We start from the raw sequence: 21,432 nt of genomic DNA on the forward strand, positions 1-21,432 counted from the left end.
CACTTACACCATCCTACTCTCCCTTGTCCGTACAAGAGAAAGACATTATAGCGGCGACTTCCACAAGCAGTAAATGTTCTACAGCAATTTTAATGGGTCGATATAAACGGTATGTTATAGCCTAATGTCCATTACTTGTGAAAAGAAATTTCAAAATGTTCAACTCTATTGTAGTGTATGCATGCTGTGTTGTGTGAAATTTCAATCAAGGTGTATGTAATTTTTGTTCCCCAGACATTAACCATGTGCTTTCTTTTAACATCAACGACACGGCTGTGAATTTTTTTGTTGATGTTTTCTGTAATCACTGTGTTGTAGCGATTATAATTGATGTCTCTGGTGTTTCTGTTTAAATCTATAACTAGATAAATGCTTTTCGTATCTTAAGGTAACAAATCTATGTACTCTCGTTATACAATTGTTACCGTTAAAAATCTGTTATTACATGTAGCTCTGGTAAGTTCTTGCAACGACCTTTAACGGCTGTATTATTGTGTGAGTAAATTCCTTTCTTTTTATTTTTTTTTACAGTCCATCACACACACCTACACACCCATGAGTATGCCTATAGTGGCAAGCCAAGAGAATTGTGTGTATCAAAGAGTCAAAGAGTGTGCATTGTGTTATGGCCCAGTACATACAACAGTCTACACATGAATATTGCCGGATTGCATTACATGCAGTCCCCTATTCAATCCACCTAAAGTGCGCTCCATGGTCACTCTGGTGGCAAACAAACTGTTGTCACAGGAATGGCCTGGAGATGAAATAGAAATATATTTGTATCACAACGCCTTTTTTCCGAAAGCAGAAAAGTTATTCTATTTTGCATAATACACCTTGGACTGTATGTTTTCTGACCCATATATGTGGCGCTATAAAGCCGGTTTTGAAGTAAGCAAATGACATTTTTAAGAAGTGGACCGGCCCCGCTGGCACAGTCGGCAGAGCGTCCGCTTCAGGAGCAGTAGATCAATCCTGGGTCCAGTCACGCCTAAGACTGTACATACACTCTAAGAACTCCTTCGTCGTCACATGACTGAAAAATTAAGCACGACGTTAAATTCCCAAGCACTCATCCACATGTTTTAAGACGGCAGTTTTGACACCGTAGCAAGGAGCAGACGTTTTAAGATGACATTAAACAAAAAGAACGAACAACATACTGTTACTTAATCGCTTTTTCATGTCGTCTGTGACTTGCACTGTGTGTTTTCTAACCCTATAAGGGGCCTTATACAGCCTTTTTCGAACTAAGGAAATGGCATTTTAAGGAGGCATTTTTGACACAGTAGCCAGTAGCAGGGGGTATAAGATGGCTTTAAGTAAGAAGAAAGAACAACGTACCTTCGTTTAATCGTCTTTGCAGGGTGTTTGCGACTTGGATTGTATGTTTTCTGATCCTACGAGTGATCCTATAGATTTATTTATTTACTTGATTAGTGTTTTACGCCGTACTCAAGAATATTTCACTTATACGACGGCGACCAGCATTATGGTGACCCTGTAAAGCCTGTCTTAAAGTAAGCAAACGGATTTTTGAGAAGCCATTTTAGACACCATAGGAAGTTAGAGACGATTTGAGATTGCGTTGAATTTTACGAATGAAAAACATACTGTCGTTTAATCGCCTTTACAGGGCGTCTGCGACATGCACTAGTCAGATATCTTTCTCGTGAAATGAATTTGTAGAGATTTCTTACACCTAGGCATGTTGGAGACAGTCTAAGATGGCAGTGAACATAATGATTAAACAAGATAATGTGCTTTATTGCTCATTACTGCACGTCTTCGACTTGCGTTGCATTTGTTGTGACTCATGGTTTCCTGACCACAACTATGCACCTTTTAACTGATCGTAGAAATGTACCTCTAGAGCCGGTTATAGTATAGTGAAACACTCATTTCAGGAAGGTATTTTGAACACTAAATCGTTCGAAAGGTAAAAAAATATTGTCTTATGTTTCCAACATTGTAGTTTTGCAGTAAGACTGAAATTTGTGTCTTTTTGGATGAGCTTTTAACTACCTAAATAACACGTTACTATACATGTAACATTAATGTACAAGATGCGTCTATAGCCCTCTCAATGTTGTTTTACAAAGGCAAAACATTCCAGCACAACATTCAGCTCTATATTCGCAGCTACATGAGCTGTATTCTGGGGAATGTTCGGTTAAATGTTGTGTTAGAACCGTGTGCCAACTTACCGAGCTTATTTGATTGGTGATTTACGACATACTTAGTAATATTTCACTTACACGACGGCGGCCAGCATTATGGTGGGAGAAAACCGGACAGAGCCCGGTGAAACCTACGACCATCCACAGGCTGATGCCAGATCTTCCCACTTACGGTCAGACAGCAAGCCAGCATAAGCTGGAATTAAACTCACAGCCACCATATTCGTGAGAGGCATCATTGCGCCGTGCTGGCGTGCTAAGCCTTTCGGCCACAATTAAGCACTGTTATTATCTGTCCCCAAAATCTGAGGAATTAGAGTAGTCTACATCAACTCTCCTGTATTCCCTCTATTTGCGGCCGTTGTTAATATTCACAAATGTCTCGTTAGACTGTATTATGTAACGTGACCGTTAAAGTTAACAGCGAATCCAGCAAACGGTAACGTTGCCGGTGGAGTTAACACCGCGTGCAGTCACTTAACCGCGGCGTTAAAGTTAACGTCACGTTAAGTTCAGTTTAACGGGTCATTGTAATGACCCATACTGAAATCGTCGATGTTAGTATACACATTCTAGCATAAGCAAATTAGCAAGTTTGGTATACACCGTACGCATGGTTTTCTAAGACACTGTCGTCTCTAGATGTGTACGTCTCTTTTGCCCTGAAGTCTATTATATATGAACATCCAAATCCACGAAGATGTGCCTACTAGTCTTTCCTCAAATCTAGTATATGGTCACAGACAAACATATTGTAGTCTCTGCACACGTAGCTAAGTCACTAAACACAACAAAGCCATAATACACCGTGCTAAGTGAGAACAAAGCCGTTATTCGTTGTACACTTTTCCGCCACGCGACTTTTTTTTATCAGATCTACATATCATTGAGATTCTATGCGTGGAAACAGGCATTCAGTAATTCCCAATACGACGTATGACACAAATCATCAAAGAATTACTGTAAGAAAATATGACGGAATTCTGCAAAGAAGGCGGTCAACAGTTTTCAGTGATGTTGGAAAGACGCAAGATATGTTATAGGCAACTGAGTAAAATCAGTATTTAAATCGTACACCGTGCTAGAACAGGTTGTAGACAACAAAAGATTTATCTGAGTTGCGCTTTGATTGCAACTGTCCGTATATCCATTCTAATGGCGATCTAATTCAACATTCAAGATACAAAGTCTAGTCGGGATTAGATTTGGTAATGAAGCAGAGAGCCAGAGATTCTGGACGCTTTGTCCACATTTACTGACAAGAGAAATATGCTACTTGTAAATTTAAGAAACTTGGAGTGAAAGCATGTCATAGAATAACCTTGGCACACTAGTTTTTGCAGTAATAGCTTGTGACGTTGATTGAAATCGTCACACAACACAAAGAATCTAACAATAGCTTCACGGCGAGATATGTACACGCCATATTCAGGACCTTTCGTTATACTGCTATCCGAGTCATGGATAATTTACAATGTCAAGATTGAAACTATCCCTCTTCACGTACATTGTGCAAGAGAGGAGACGGTTTTGGTCTTGGCATATTTGTACAATTTCGAGAGTCCATGGTTTCTTTTTATCCAGTGGGAGTGGGTAAATATCTTCCACAACCTTTGCTATACATGTCTTTTTTGCCTTATGCATAACACATTGGGTTATTTGTACGGATGGCCTCACATCTAGTCCGTACGTTTGGCGTCATATCTATCTTTAAAGCATAGCTCAACATCTGGTTGAAAAGCATGGCTTCACGTGTAGTTTGTAATCATGGGCCCACATCTAATTTGAAAACATGGTTTTACATCGTGTATCAGCCTGGCTATGCATTGAGTTTGTGACCGCAGATAAGCACATAAATGCACTTTAGCAAATCATTAAACACATAACAAAGTCGGTATATACACTTTTCCACCTCGAGAGCTTTACTTTTGAAATTTCACAAGATTGAAAGACAAAACACACAAGCCTTTTACTGTCTTATTCACAACACTTTGCTTTCCGATCAGCCGCGCCAGCCGAACTCGGGACACACCTTTTCCGTTTTGATGTTATATTTACAGCAGTACTTAGCACAAATTTTGTGTTTAACAATTTTACATTTTGGCTTGTATCCATATCCATGTCCATATGACCGCTTGTCCCTGTTGTTCGCCCCTGAAAATTGACCAAAGCATTGGATTAGAAAATGTCGGTTCCATTTTCTGATCAATGTAATATATCTTAAATTACTACTATATATATTAAAACTAGGGCGATGAAGGCAATGTGATAGCTGGAAATGGTCACACGTACGCAACCGATGAAATACAACCTCTGTTCAGTTTACTTGAATGAGGGTTAATCAGGTATTCGCTAACTTTTAAATAGTAACAACTTATACCCTGTCTCACGCCATGGTTTTATTACCATTTTTTAAACGTCAATGGTTAAGAATAACTCAAATGGCGTGTCTTTTAGCATTTGGAGTAATTCAAACTAGCAGGAGTCGTATCATCAGTTTTATCTCTTAGTGTACATGCATATGTTATTTTAGGCCTAATATTCGCACAGAGATTGGTCAGAGTTTAGTTTGTGACGAAAATATGCACATAAAATCGATTGCAGGTCGTAAAAATCTCCGAGAGGTAAAGCCTTTGTCATAGCCATTCCGGCTATAATGACTGGCTTTAAGCATAAGGTGGAGTGGATTCTGGGCGTGTTCTTAAAAATTGTTTTGACTCAGACAATTCCGAGTATATTCTTGTGTAAGACAATTGACATTTGTGCATTCTCCTTTCTGCAGGCCATTAAAATAATGAGTACAGATGGTACAATGTAAGGGTGTTGAGGGGGAAACTACGGTGTTGAGGGGGATACCATGGTGTTGTGGGAAAAACCTCGGTGATGTAGGCAATACCAAGGTTTTGAAGGAAAATATGCAACTGAGTGGAGAAACCACGCTGATGAGGTGAAAACCACGGTGTTAATGGGAAACCATGCTGTTGAGGTGAAAACCACGATGTTAATGGGAAACCATGCTGTTGAGGTGAAAACCACGATGTTAATGAGAAATCACACTAATGAGATGAGAACCACGATGTTAATGGGAAATCACACTAATGAAGTGAGAACCACGGTGTTAATGGGAAACCATACTGTTGAGGTGAAAACCACGGTGTTAAGGGTAACCCACATAACTTTACATCACTGGCCATGTACATTTTGTCTGACAATGCTCCTGAATTAAAACTAGTGCCAAACTAGCAAATGCTGGATTCAAACATGCGATCTATGTCCTCTGGGTGTGAAGGATGGGGTACATCATTAGAATAATAGTGAACGTCGCGTTGATCGACAACAAAATAAATAAGTGGAATAAAACAGACCAATCTGACCGCCTGTAAACCGGCGAATTCATTGATTGGTGTAGGACGCCGTGCAACAATTAAAAAACAATTAACAGATGAACGAATCGGAATTTCATACGATCCTAAAAATACAGAAGCCGAGCCAAAATTGCATGAATAGAACCACAAATGAAACCATTTTACCAACACCAGATAACAAGGTCAGATGTTTCTTTTGCGAGCATGGTTTACACGCAAATCTTCACGCGCAAATTAACAGGAGCTGTGACTTTACCAAATAAGTCGATGTGCGGAGGATTTGCTCTCACGCTCTTCCTGAAGTAAAAAGACAAATTTTAAAAGATCGGGTTTCCAAATTTTGACTGATGGGTCGACTGGCGGACCGACCCCATGTTTATCTCCTGTTTCTACAGAGAGACATGCAGGAAGACTAACAGATTTATGGGGAACATAAAGGAAAGACAAAGGGAAATTGAGTGTCTCACCTTCGATGGTTCCATCACTAAGCAGTAGTTCACCTTCCTCGTCAATATTTTGCATCATGTCCGTGTCTTCTGCCTGTATAACATGAAAAAGAAAGTTCTTGAAAAGAGAGAAGATCTCATTCAGATGACAGCTGCCGTGTCTGTAAGCCTACTCCCTCAATATGTGGTCTCTGTAAGCCTACTCCCTCAATATGTGGTGTTTGTAAGCCTACTCCCTCCAGCTCTGGTGTCTGCAAGCCCACTCCCTCCAGCTCTGGTGTTTGTAGGTCTGTCCCCTCCACTTTTCGTGGCCACTGGAGAGGTGTTCGATAAATGAACCGTTTCATCGGTTGGTTCTGTGACTGTACGCACCAATCAGTGTTCAATGGAATATGTAGACAAAGGAAATTCTGAAGACAGCCTGGCGACACATTTATGTATTTCTACTTAAAAGATAACATGACATGAAGGCTACACCATTCCCGCGAAAAGCTCTCCTTCACCCACAAAAGAGTGCAAAACGGTACACCTTAGTTGAGAAACAACTAAACGCGTGTATCTAACCTGTGAAATTAACGAATGATTTATAAACACCAGCGGGATTTGAAACACACAAATGACTTTACCAAGGCTGCTATGATTGCAGCAAGCAAACCTGAGCCAGTGAGGCTCCGATCTCCGTTGAAATTCTGCACATATCATTTACTAGTAAATGTGAGCAGCTGGCATAAAAAGCAGCTGCAGACAAAAACGATAGTATAATCGCCCCAGAAAGAAAAAGGTGTGATACAGGGCACTAATCACGCTTATGTGCTCAGTATGTGACTTCAGTATAATTTTAGGTAAATATATACACTCATAAAGAATTAGGACTGAACTGAGCCCAGGGAAAATCATTAAGGTTGCCGTAGTCTACGAAAAACATTAATCACACTGAAAAAACATTTTTCTCTACCCGATGTACCCATTGGGCTATAGCTCCATTATTGAAATAAAATAGTACACAATTGCTCAATTATAAACTTGTCAAACCTGAAAACCAACTTACCATTGTCATTACCATCAACGTGACAAGCCCAAGAAGGCTGAACATCAGTAGTAGAGTCGGTTTTCCAGCCATGATGGAAGTTCTACAACAAGAAAGATCAACATATGCTTTCCTTTCAGAGCGGATGCTTCCTGTACCGAATGGCATGTATATCGAGAAATGTTAACAGAATGGTCGCAAATTTAATAATAGAATTATTTATTATTCAGCTCATTACGGACATAATAGCCGCTGCAATGGTCCATTACATGTCTGATAGAGAGATGATCATCCTTTAGTATACATATATTTATAATTTTTGTTATACTTTATGCACTTCTATAATATTCACGAATGTTTTGACTGATACGACGTTACGATAGCGTTAAGTTATGTTCCCCCCACCCCTTAGCGGCGGGGATGTACCACGGGTCTATGACATGTAACTAACGAACTCTCCTCTCACTTGACCCACTGAGTTATTGACTGCTAGTGAGTCCTCGTTGTCATATGACTGAAAAATTGTGCGATATAAAACCCCAAGTCTACATATGTACATACATACGAAAGGGCCCAGTTGTGTTATCCAATTGCGAGGCCTCTAACATTTACAATGTGCGTGTACTCACCCAGTCAATCTTCAGAGACAGTGGTCTAATCCTTCCAGGCTGTATAGTCGATATGCCGTTGATAACCTGTGAACGTGTTTTTATACTCTTTTATCATTTCCTTGTCCTTTGTTTCATTCCTGGTGTTGAATCTGAAAAAAATATTTTAATCCAATTAGAGTCTGGCTTAGTCTCACAGCTTTCCGCCGGCAAAGTGAGGAGACCATAACAGCTTTTTAAAAATGGCGTGCACCACAAGTGCAAATGGCTGACAGCTATGTACGTGGGTATTTTTTTTCTTCTGATTTCTGTTTGTCAATAATAGAGGTACTAATTAGGATTTACGTCATCTTCAATTCATTACAGATTTCATGAAACCTGAATCGCTAACTTATTGTCTGATTTGATTGATGTAGTTTAAGGCCGCCTTCAAGATTTCTTCATTTAGCTAAGTGACAGTGTTCAGTGGACGGTGTACAACCCTTAAATGTAAAATATATCGAACATATAAAATTTATAGTTTTAATTAACAATTTAATCTAGAAATGTTAAATCAACGTTGAAAGTAAAAATTGTGAGCCTTATATACAAAAATCACAATTATACAATGAAGTAAAACCGCTACCTGTAAATGTGGAACAAAACTTTTGCTAAATTTGAAAGCTTTTCTAAAACTGTTCGCCTTTTGTGACAAACAAAAGCGACAGCATAAACCATGTTGTGGATTTGCCAATATATGTTTCCATATAAAAGCCGTAAAGACAAAATTGTTGCCAGGGGCCACTCTCAATACTACGTACATGTAACTGTGACAGTCGTGGAAAAGTAATGTTCACGGTGTAGGTTGGCTTGGTACTTACGGGGAGGTAACTCTATTGTAAAATTGCGCTTTTATCAGAGGTAGAAAACGAAGGAATATTACTTTTCGTGCAGTCCAACATGTCATGAAAATGTTGCTCTACCGAAGTCTTGAAAGGCTCAACGTTTTTAGTTTATGATCATTTGTTATTCATTGGGTGTTTTACGTTTAATTTAGTTTATACATTAAGCGTTTCTATTTTTCCGCACATTTACAGTTACAATCTCCGTCGGCGTGAAAATGCCATTACACACATAAAGTTTCTGTAGCGTTGATTTATTGTTGGGTGTTAAGGTTCAAGTTTCAGTGTTTTGTACATTAAGGGTTGGCTTTACATTCTACTTCGTTTAACGGATGTGACACCTAAAATAAATGAATCGTAATTAACACAATATTATTTTGTCACGGAATCCCCACGGCTATACATCATATAGCCTGTAACTGGCTTGCCTAAGAAATGGATCTGTTACCGAACCCGTCACACAAGTCAGAATCCGGATACAGTTTTTATATATGCACGTGTGACTGAATTATAAGAAATACAGTTATTTCAGCTCAGTGTTTTACACAGAATATCTTTAGTTGAGTTTGTTGAAGAAAAACACATGCACTTCAAAGCAGTAGGCTTGCAGGAAATACAGCCTTATATTGTCAATTAGCATACAAGCTATTAAAATTCTGTGCACAGGGCTGCTCCACGCGGGAATCCAAAAAGGGCCTTTAGACATAAATATGTCTATAAAAATGTCACTTTTTACCAACGAATGTAAACACATATTTTCTAAGGATCTCAGGATCTGACAAAGTGAGTAACTTGGTCATGGACGATTGTTCAGATCAATGCCACGTGCACAGTTCACAGGGTAACTTGGTCAGGGACGATTGTTCAGGTCAGTGACACGTGCACAGTCCACGGGGTAACTTGGTCCTGGACGATTGTTCAGGTCAATACCAGGTGCACAGTTCACAGGGTAACTTGGTCATGGACAATTGTTCAGGCCCATGCCACGTGCACAGTCCACGGGGTAACTTGGTCCTGGACGATTGTTCAGGTCAATGCCAGGTGCACAGTTCACAGGGTAACTTGGTCATGGACAATTGTTCAGGTCAATGCCACGTGCACAGTCCATGGGGTAACTTGGTCATGGACGATTGTTCAGGTCAATGGCACGTGCACAGTCCATGGGGTAACTTGGTCATGGACGATTGTTCAGGTCAATGCCAGGTGCACAGTTCACAGGGTAACTTGGTCATGGACGATTGTTCAGGTCAATGCCAGGTGCACAGTTCACGGGGTAACTTGGTCCTGAACGATTGTTCAGGTCAATGCCAGGTGCACAGTTCACAGGGTAACTTGGTCATGGACAATTGTTCAGGTCAATGCCACGTGCACAGTCCATGGGGTAACTTGGTCATGGACGATTGTTCAGGTCAATGTCAGGTGCACAGTTCACAGGGTAACTTGGTCATGGACAATTGTTCAGGTCAATGCCACGTGCACAGTCCATGGGGTAACTTGGTCATGGACGATTGTTCAGGTCAATGCCACGTGCACAGTTCACAGGGTAACTTGGTCATGGACAATTGTTCAGGTCAATGCCAGGTGCACAGTCCATGGGGTAACTTGGTCATGGACGATTGTTCAGGTCAATGCCAGGTGCACAGTTCACGGGGTAACTTGTTCATGGGCGATTGTTCAGGTCAATGCCACGTGCACAGTCCATGGGGTAACTTGGTCATGGACGATTGTTCAGGTCAATGCCACGTGCACAGTCCATGGGGTAACTTGGTCATGGACGATTGTTCAGGTCAATGCCAGGTGCACAGTTCACAGGGTAACTTGGTCAGGGACGATTGTTCAGATCAATGTGCACAGTCCACGGGCATAGCTTAGATAGATATTTGGTAAACACTTATCATTAAATTCTATATTGTGTTTCTTGTGTATGCATGAATGGTTTCTAACCGTTTGTAAATATAACTAAAACTTTAGCATTTCACTGAACTTTTAACTTCTTTTAGTTCAACAATAGAACATATTACCAAGCATCACCCCCTCTATTGCTGGCATTAGAGGCTATTTGATAAAAATTAAACTATATATACTACCCCCTTTTCACTGATGCAATTGTAAGTAATCTACATTGTTGTGTGCTGCCGTGTATTGCCATGTCTTATCATGTGTTGTCATGTATTACCATGTCTTACCATGTATTGTTATGTCTTATCATGCGGAGTCATGTCTTATCATGTATTGTCATGTCTTATCATGTATTGCCATGTCTTACCATGTGGTGCCATGTCTTATCATATATTGCCAAGTGTTGTCATGTATTGCTATGTCTTATCATGTATTGCCAAGTGTTATCATGTAGTGCCAGGTCTTATTATGTATTGCCATGTCTTATCATGTATTGGCATGTCTTATCATGTGATGTCATGTCTTACCATGTGTTGTAATGTATTGCCATGTCTTATGTATTGCTATGTCTTACCACGTGGTGTCATGTCTTATCACGTATTGCCAAGTGTTGTCATGTATTGCTATGTCTTATCATGTGGTGTCATGTCTTATCATGTATTGCCAAGAGGTGTCATGTATTGCTATGTCTTATCATGTATTACCATGTCTTATCATGTATTACTATGTCTTATCATGTATTGCCATGTCTTATCATGTGGTGTCATATCTTATCATGTGTTGTTATGTGTTATCATGTATTGCCATGTCTTATCATTTGTTGCTATGTGTTGTCATGCTACTCGAATTGCACGAGTTACACCCATGGAGTTAATACCACCAGTGTTATATTTCCAACAAAAATTTTAAGACAAAAATATTTAAAATCAGAAAAAAAACAAAACAGGTCGAACTCGAAAAGCACAAAATTTTAAAAATTGTATATCTCGAGATCTGCATGTATGTAACTATAAATATTTATGACAATTAACATTTTTAATTTATGATATAGACCAATGGCCCTCAAATATTTTGTGACACCATAACCTGCGATGTTGTCAAATAAATTATATATAGAGTTGACTATGTAAAATCTTTTGTCGAACATGAGTAAAGTCTACCCAGTCAATCAGTATATGTTTGATGTCATATTGGGTATCACATCCAACACACTTGAGAGCACTGCTCCCATCTGGTATGACATTTTGTGTTAGACAAGAATGCCAAATGCAACTTAAAACTACTTTATCTCTACGAGACATTCCGCAAGTAGAAGAATTGTAGCCAGTGGCAGGTTGGATAGCACGCAGTTTTTTATGGACCTGCAAGTCCCATTCGCTCTGCCTAAGGCGACGAATATATTTAAGAATATTAGACTTCATGTCAGTATACGTGACTTTAACCCGAGATACAGGTTTATATAGGACAGCTTTCGCTTTCCTGTCCACGTGTTTCCATGGATACCAATATGACTTGGTATCCAATAGAATATAATAGCTTTACATCTTTTAATCAGTTTTCTATGTATGGCTATTATTTCAAGAATTAATGGATTTTTAAATTAATTATTCTCAATTGCCAAAAGGCAGGAGAGAGTCACTCCATACCACTGTCCAGAGGAAACATGTGACAAGGCCAGAAGAATAGCCCTGGCTTCCACAGAAAATATAGGAGATAAAGATGGAAGACGAGGAGACGTAACCCGCTGTTTCAAGATAGCTGTATCGACAGCTCTGTCTCCATTCTTTGACTCGTCAGTGTATATAAATTTATAATCCATATAATTAGCCTTGATTTGACCAAAACTTTGCTGAATTATAAGAGGATGGTATCTGATTTGTTTTTGCTCACGTAGATCAAATATTAATTTTGGTTGTGGAAGAAGCCCTGAAGGAGACTCCGGAAAAGACACAGGAGCTGTCTCCTCTGGCTTGGCATTGGCTTCCATATTATGGTCTCGTATACGAAGAGCAAACGGGAGATTTTGTTAGAACATTAATTAAATTTATCTACATATGACGGATTGAAAACACAGCAGTAGGCAGGGTGTGTTGATGAATTTTGAGCTTTGTAGCATATTGAAAACCCTATCCAGTAGGCCTACGTCAATAATATAAAGGCCCATTAGTCTTCACGTATAAACTTTCTAATGGTGAGGTTCTAACACCACCAAGACCGAGTCTCAAACATTGGTGATGAACATTTTAATATACGACTTCCTTGCGAAACTGCAAATGATGGACCCATAGTCCAAGTTAGACCAGAGAACGACACAGACTGAGTAAAACAGATCGGTCAGCACCCCCAATCGGTGCTAGACACGACCTTCATAACATCTAGAGCCTTTGTGCATTTAGCTTTACGCAATTGTATATGAGGTATAAAGACAGCCATTTCTCGATTCTATTTAGACAAGGCTGCTATTGACGTTCGATGTTTTAGCACGGTAGCATGTCACGAAATCATCAACTAATAAAGCACCATCGGTGCAAGATGTTTAAGTTTTAGCCAAGCTATTTATTTTTATGCTGAACAATGTAGGCGATAGAATGTTGCCCTGGGTAGACGTATTTACTGCTCACTAGAGTCAGAAAGAGTGGATCCCATCCGTACCTTAAACTGATGATCAAATAAAAATTCTGATATGAATGTTGGTAATCGGCCTTGAATGCTGACATCCGCGAGGTCTTTCAAAATACCATATTCCCATGTGGTGTCGTAGGCCTTTTCAAGGTCGAAGAATATCGACACCACATGCTCATTATTGATGAAACCACCACAAACATACGTTTCGAATCGAACAAGGCGATCCATAGCAGATCTACCTTGACATAAACCACACTGTATATTAGAAAGTAACTTGCTGGTTTCAAGAAACCAAACAAGTCTATTGTTTATCACCCGTTCCATAGCCCTACAGACACAACTGGTAAGGGCTATAGGACGATAATTACGGGGATCAGTATAATCCTTACCCGGTTTGAAAACCATGGTGATACACGACGAGTCTTGCTTGAAAAACCTGGTTTAAGTCATTATCAGCCCTTTTTACGGTCCTTAAGGGCTTTGCCACAGTCCTTATTTTACCAGGGTTTACTTTAGGATTTGTCGAGGTCATGGGAATAGTTCTATCCGAAGCTCGTAAAACATGTGCATAATATTTTAATATAGGATCATCTGCTGCATTGAGAGTCCCTGGGGTGATGTCAGTCTCGCAGAACATCTTAAATGCGATCCATTCTGCTTTATCGAATTTCCACCTGGCAACAGGTTTTAAAGAATTCGAAGAGTTATGCTCTAGGAAAATAGAGAAATGGTCACTACCACAAAGATCATCGTGCACTTTCCAAGAGAAATCAGGGAGAAGTGATGGGTCCGTGATAGTGAGATCGATAGCAGAATATGACCCAATACCTAGATGTAAATAGGTATTAGAACCATCATTAAAATAACACAGTAAATTGTTAGATAAGAAGTCTTCAAGTATTTTTTACCCGATTATTTATGCTATTACTATCCTATATGAGGTTATGGAAATTAAAATTTCCCATTTTTATAAAAGGTTTAGGTAATTGCTCTTTTAAATAATGCGACAGAGAAGCTGACAAAGAGGTGTTCGCAGGTATACACACCGAGCGTAAAGTGATTCTTTCTGACAATGAAACAATGAAGCTCTGTATACAGATCAAACAGGGCTGTGAATAATATTTTTATTTATGAAGATAGAAGGGACGCCGGCAGCTTGCTATTCTTGATTTGAATAAGAACTGTACAATGAATGATTTGTAAGAGTTATTTTATCTTTATCAAATGTTTTCAGGCGAGTTTCATGAAGGCAAAGGGCAATAGGATTGATTGATTGGACTGGCTGTGTTATTTCAACAAAATTTACCTTAACACGTCGACAATTCCATTGTATATTTTTTTCATATATATACATTGCGGATGGAGATTTATCTTTATCTTTATTGACCGAGGACAATCGTTCCTTGGAGATCGGCTGGATGATCTCCCAGGTGGGGTGATGTGTCCGTCACATCCGCATCCTCTGTCGAAGGTCCAATGTCCTCTAACGATCCAAACCTATTTAAAGCTTGGACATTATCTCTAATGGCCTGATAGGCCACTAGGTTTATTATTATTTTTGAGGTTTATTTTTGGACTTCTTTTTAGCATTATTATTTGTAAAGGCCTTGGGTTCAGGTTGATCAGTTTCTTCGGTCCTATTTACTGAGTTTATTTGTTGTATTGACGTAGTCTGGGTTGAGCAAGACCTAAACGCAGGTAGAGTCGAAAGTTACACATAAGTAGAACTACGTTTGTCTTTTCCACAGGGTCAAGTTAATGAAGTTTGAGTAGCAACAGATGCTACTCGCTTGACCACATTGGCAAACGAATTCTGCTGAGAAGTATGACGAGGTTAGACTCATTTGAGGGCTTCTTTATAAATTATTTTATTTTTGACTTTTGTATTGACTATTTGTGGACCGTCCCTAGAGGATGCACTTAACTGTGCTGCTGCAGTCGAAACCATCATGACCCTCACTGCCGCACCGGAAACTAACCAGTTTATTTTTACATTGGCCTTTGCCCTGATCAAACTTTTGATAGTTAAAACAACGCGTCGGCCTAGGAATATATAAATTCACACAAACCCAATGCGGGCCAGTATAGATATAGGACGGAAGAGATTTTCTATTGAAGGTTGGAAGATATCTATTTAGTTTAAGGATGTTACCAGATTTCTTCGTAGTGAAGTGTTACACTCTGTGATTTTCTTTTGCGCAAATTTCCTCTTCTAACAAGTCAATGAAATTTTGATCCCTGTCACGTATTATTCCTTGTTGTAAAAACAGGTTTATCAGTAATTTCGCTAAAAGCTAACAAATGGTTTAGTTGTTGTGTCCGGAAACATTCAATGAGAATGCCTTCGCGTCGTAATTTTAACGCCTTTTAAACGTATTGACTGCACCCTGCAAACCCCATTTTCAGAAATAGGTGAATTTTCGAGGTCGGCTTTTGTCCACTCTTTGATGAAAGAAGAATGAAAGCCGCCCAACTATCCCGTCCGTTATCAAAAGAGTCCGACAAAACCTCTAACTTCCTCTTGTTGTCAGCACTTGAAATCGGCTGAGAGGATCACCTGCTAGTTGTAAAAAAAAACATTTGAAAAAAGATTTGAAGAAGACGGCATATAAATAATAAAAGTTTAGCCCATGTGTTTCCCACCCGCTACGGATAACAGATGGCCTTATGATCCACACTCAATTCCCCACCACGTGCTGCTCCGTCTCCCAACCCAATGAATGTGGCACATCAGTCACAAACTACTTGACTAACCCATGAGCTCAAACGTAATCCCGCGAAAGAAATTTGAGAAATACCATTTATTTCCAAACCAGTGCTATGGAGAAACTTAGGGATCATGCAGAAGCACGACCTGATTGAACCTACCGGGCCCATCCGACCTCCCATCTCTCTATAAGTAAGGGCTAATGTGGAGTATTGGGCGTGAAGATCCCGCAAGACCAACACGTCCTCAGCCACCAGGATCCGGTCCTCAGAGAGCACAGGTCGCTCCCGGGTTGCTTCTCACACAACTGAGAAGGTATGAACCCATTCCATTCACCGAACCCACACAGCAGAGATCTTGGTTAGTCGCCTTCTACCACAAACTTGGCTAGAGGGCTGGGGTCATTTTATTTTCACCCAGGAGACCACTCGGGGGTGCACAACGAAAATCAAAGGTGTAAAAGCACGCTACTGTTATGAAATGTTATTTAAAAAAGAACACGATCTGCGGACTGTGTTAACTCAACCGTCCCAGTGACATGTATGTGCTTGTTTATTTCTGTTTTTGTATGCAGTGTTCTATAATGATAATACGGGGAATACGCGTACATGACAAACTTTGATGATGTTAAACACAAGGACAAGTACCCGTCATGTGGGTTTGAACTAAACTGAAATGAAGCAGTGGATAAAGTTAGTTGTAAAAGTGGTCTTCAAGAAAAAAAAAACACACTTGAAAATAATCGTTGTATGACGGGTATTTGGAACTTCCTCTTGCTATGTATTGTCTGTTATGATGTTATGATAAATGAGAGAGATATAAAAAAGCATATGTTTGATAAATGTATTTGCATTAAAATCAACCAGATTCTGATCATGTTTATACTTTTTATTATATTCATAAATATTACCCTGATCCAAATTAAATGCATACGTTTGGATATACACAACAAATTTACATTCAAATAAATAATATAAAGCATCGCATCTTTATTTAGGGCATTATTATGCAAAGGCGATATATACCAAGAGGAGATCACAAATACCCCCAAAAAACCAACAATTTTTTCACACTTTCCCTTAAAAGAAAAAATATTACAGACTTACTTGTTTTATTGATTTTATTGTTTGAGAATATTTCACCTATACGACATAAAGGTGGTTGGAAACCTGGCAGAGCTCGGCCGAAACCTATGACCATCGGCAGGTTGCTGACAGACCAAACTACCAAAGAACTAAGAAAGTATATAAAGTACGAAAATAGGATGAAATCATCCAAAGAGAAGGGGTCAACAGTTTTAAATGATGAAGGAAAGACGCGATGTATGTTCTCGGCGACTGAGTGGAATCAGTGTTCAAATCGTGTATTATGCTGAAATATCAGTTTTGGATGATGATACATGTATCTTAGTTGCACTTTGATGGTAACTGTTCAAACATCTAATTTGATGATTTAATTCTACACGATGAATATACAGGCGCCAGTGGAACTAGACACACCTAGATGCTGGCCTAGACCCGTGTAAATGATTGTGTAGTGCCTTGAGGTAAACTCCGCTGTTGTCGTCAGTCGTGTGTACATTTTCTTAATATCAATAACGTAGTCCGGGTATACACAATAGATTAAATACCCAGTATCTACATCTTTCGACATTTTTCGGTCAACATCGTTAAATTTCGCAGCGAGAAATTTAAAAGATATTGTGTTTAAAACTTAATCAACATTCTAGCTGGAAAAACGTTACTTGCGTACTAAATGAAAGCTTGGGGACTTCTAATGGATCTGCATTGACGATGAATCAATCACAAACAACACAGAGATAAGACACCCCCCAGCACCCCACAGTCACAAACAACATAGATATTAAACACTTTTCGGCATACCACATCTACAAACAACATAGATATTAAACACCTTTCGGCGTATCACATCTACAAACAACGTAGATACTAAACCCCTTTCGGTGTATCACATCCACGCCTAAAATAGATATAAGACACTTTCATCTGACCACATCCACAAACAACATAGATATATTAAACACCTTTCGGCTTACTACATTCACAAACAAAACAGACATAAGACACCTTTCGGTGTATCACATCCACAAACAACATAGACATTAAACATCTTTCGGCGTACTACATCCACACACAAAATAGATATAAGACACGTTTCGTCAGACCACATCCACAAACAACATAGATATATTAAACACCTTTCGGCTTACTACATTCACAAACAAAACAGACATGACACCTTTCGGCATACCACATCAACAAACAACATAGATATATTAAACACCTCTCGGCAATGACAATTGAAATATAAGCCATACTGAGTCAAACGGTATTGAAGATAAACATAGTTTGGTGGTGGAAAAATTATTTGTGTAAAATGATCGAAAGAGTTTCTAGTTCAAATCCAGAAGTTAGTAATGTTGTCAAATACCCGGTAAGGTATGTCTTCGGCGGCCAAGTGATGTGGATACAATAATTTGCTCAAACTATTGTTCTTGGCTCGAGACGATGGTGAGATATGGATGCATTGTTTACCCCTTTTTCCGGAACCTTTCTCAGTTGCTTTAAGCAGTACCATGGCCACGTGATACATGTGTAGGAGCACGGATTTTAACGCCTGTGAATATTATTAAGTATTTCGTGGATGTCGTAATGCATCAGAACCCAGTGAAGCGTAAGAGTGCAACAAATCTCAGGATGTGGACCAGATAATTTTTGTCTTCTTTATCACCCCAAAATCGCCTCTATAAGGTGGGCGGTTGGCCTATTTTGATATTTTTATGAGCGTTAAAACGGTCGTAGTTGTCTGTTTTAATTGCCGTGGGTTACTAAGCAAACCTCCCGGCAGAGCGAAATTTTTTAAGTTCGTAGCCGTCTTTGACATAGCCCGTCAGGTAAGGCGTACCTTCACAAGATATATATTTCAGTAATTAAAAGATGAATACATCTTAAAATTGAAAAACATCATTTGATAATCAAATTTTTTTAAATAGTGTTGTTAATTGCGTATTTTATGTATTTATTTGCAAGGCTAGTTGTTTTTTATTTTTCAAAAATTGTTGTTCTTAGATACAATCTTTTCTGCGCATTTTGCTCAGCATATGTGTTTCCCTGGATACAAGGAGCTGGTTTTAATGTAAACTCACGGTTTTAATTGTAATATCACAGCAGGTAATATGGTATGTCTTCAGTGTTTTATATGATTGTTTATTAAATGTGATGGAAACACATGACCTCTAGATCAGTGGTTATAAATAAGTTCAATATCATTGCTCTTTATCATCTAATGCGACGAAAGCTATGAGGCTGTGGAGCGTTTTACTTTTTCTACTTTTCAGCATCTCCATACATGCGACTGTTGTATGATTTTACAATGTTGCGACGAGAAACATCAATGTAGTCTTTTCTCACTCTTTCCAAGCATCTTGCAATTCATACCACAGAACCACGCGTAACTGATGGGCAGCTTTAACACGATAGTCATAACTACTTCTGCTTTGTTTCTGTAGCTCTTTATCATCATTAAGTTGGCGATTTAAGATGCCATGTTCTTTCAATTTTGCTATCAAACGTATAGTTGTGAAAATATTTTGAACAATGGTTTTGTAGTTTTCTTTTCCATCGGGAAGTGTCGAACAAATTTTGACTACAAGATTTCCAGATACACCCATCCCTCGCGCCACCTCCACTCTGTTTGTTCCACATCCACATAAATATCAAACAGCACCTCACAAATACTACAAAGGCACCATATTTTAATCCCTTTTGTTACGCTTGTACTCCTTTACACTGCTGCATTTTCTCTTGAATGAGTCCATTTGCTCGTCAATGGAATTTGCATTCTCTGGTACAGGTGTTAGGCAGTTATCTCTAAACTTAGTCAGTCATGGTCTAATTTCTCACAGTTTATCCTTATTATTTTCTTCCGTGATATCAAGGCTGTGAACAAAGTGAAGGAGCGCAAGAGTATTTAGAAATCTGTTCAGGTTAATATCTTATGCACGGGGACTTCCAGACGTGCGCACGAGACTCATCCTTTACAGTTGTGTCGAGTTCTCTGTCTGATTTTTGAGTAACATACAAACTGGTCAATGGACAGGTGTTATCTTCATCAAAAAGATCGCCTGTGTCACTTTCATTTCCCTTTTCAAGCATAGGGAGAGCGCCAGCAACATTATACAACTTCTGTGAAGGCATTTCGACTGAAAAAATATTGATACAATAGTTACTTATTTGGTGTTGTGAAAATACAAAAAGTTAATTCGCCCATGACATTTTAGTTATCATCATACACTTTCATATGCTTTTCATTTTTGCTTACATATGCGAAGACAAAGATTAACTTTAACGATTTTGTTTGATTGATTGTAAAGACATGGGCATATTAAATTTATGGCAGAAGCCTTTAGCCACCAAATATACACATGTATATACTGCTTCATATATTTTCAAAATTTTTTTAAATCTACCAGTAAAGTGATTATTTTTTATACCTAACGAAAGCTAAATGTTGGAATTTTGCTGCTCTTGATGTCAGTATGAAACGCTGAATACAAAAACTCAGATTGAATTTTAGCATCCCCAGACCAGTCGTACAGAAATTGAGATTAGTCACCTCTAGTATCCAATATTGCAGGTAAACAGTTGTGCGATGACAATGTGGCAACAGTAAATTTAAAGACTACCTAGTACAGATATTCCCAAAAAAACACGTGGCTGATCGTGTTGCCAAAGCTAGTTAAAACGTCAACTTTGGTTGAAGGCTGGTATGCAAATATCTATTTCGACACATAGATTGATATGAATAGTCAGAGGAAAAACGTAACGAGCATATAACTGACAAGAGGCCGGGTTTCACAGGATATGTGTCACCGCTGGTTTTACTCTCTTTGCTGTAGTCTTTCATATTTATACTTTTGATGTTGCGTGTAAACAAAAACAAAAATATATCATTGTTTAATTTTGTAAAGAAAATGCAAAAACAAAACAAAAATTAAAGTTAAGTTGTTCTCTGGTATTTCAGGTGTGCTTATATGTCTTCTCACTAAATTAACGATTAACAGGAAATGAAAGTGAAAAAAGCGTCCAGCATGGATCGGTGTATGGCGCAGGTATTTATGTCATCTAAAGCAAGGAAAGGGCCGTAACAGCTTGAAGATCGAGCCGTTACCAAGTCGTCGACGTGCATGTCTTTACAAATTCCTCTGAAAGAAAATTAACATTGAAAATGCACCCTGTATGTCCTGGAAATTGAAATTTCCTGCTCTCACCGTCTGTAGATTCCGTGAAACTCGTCTGGCCGTATCTTTAATTTATCGTTTGGTTGTCTTAGACCAACAGGCAGTCCGGTTCACAATCCATCATATCAGTGAAATTTATCAAGTATGGAGAACCGCGTGCAGAGATCCTGCATTTACATGTTTACAGTAGCTAAACGTTTGACAGAGTTCATGATGGAGTTTTTTTTTGGAGGAGAAAGTGGGCTACCTCAGATGTCTTATATCTAATTTTTTTCTCTTCAACACTGTTTTTATAATTGTGTAACCCAGACACAAAAAAGAGCCCAAAGGTAATAAGGAAATGAACCTAAGGTCTTGTGATATGCCACGCCCCGCACGTCACATTGTGTGATACAGGAGACATTCACATGACGGGCAGATATTTTACTGAC

The 21,432-nt window shown here is 39.0% G+C and overlaps 1 protein-coding gene across 1 annotated transcript in view; it reads left to right on the plus strand.

Annotated features, from left to right (window-relative positions):
• The first annotated feature begins 6,097 nt into the window (after window positions 1–6,097).
• LOC135479867 (proline-serine-threonine phosphatase-interacting protein 2-like) overlaps window positions 6,098–21,432 on the plus strand; it is a 56,733-nt gene continuing 41,398 nt past the window's right edge. The window contains exon 1 of the mRNA XM_064759771.1: window positions 6,098–6,157. Within this exon, the coding sequence (XP_064615841.1) occupies window positions 6,098–6,157 (60 nt within the window). The remainder of the gene's footprint in view (window positions 6,158–21,432) is intronic.

Source organism: Liolophura sinensis, chromosome 12 (assembly GCF_032854445.1).
Source record: "Liolophura sinensis isolate JHLJ2023 chromosome 12, CUHK_Ljap_v2, whole genome shotgun sequence".
In the NCBI taxonomy this organism is placed as follows: Eukaryota; Metazoa; Mollusca; class Polyplacophora; order Chitonida; family Chitonidae; genus Liolophura; species Liolophura sinensis.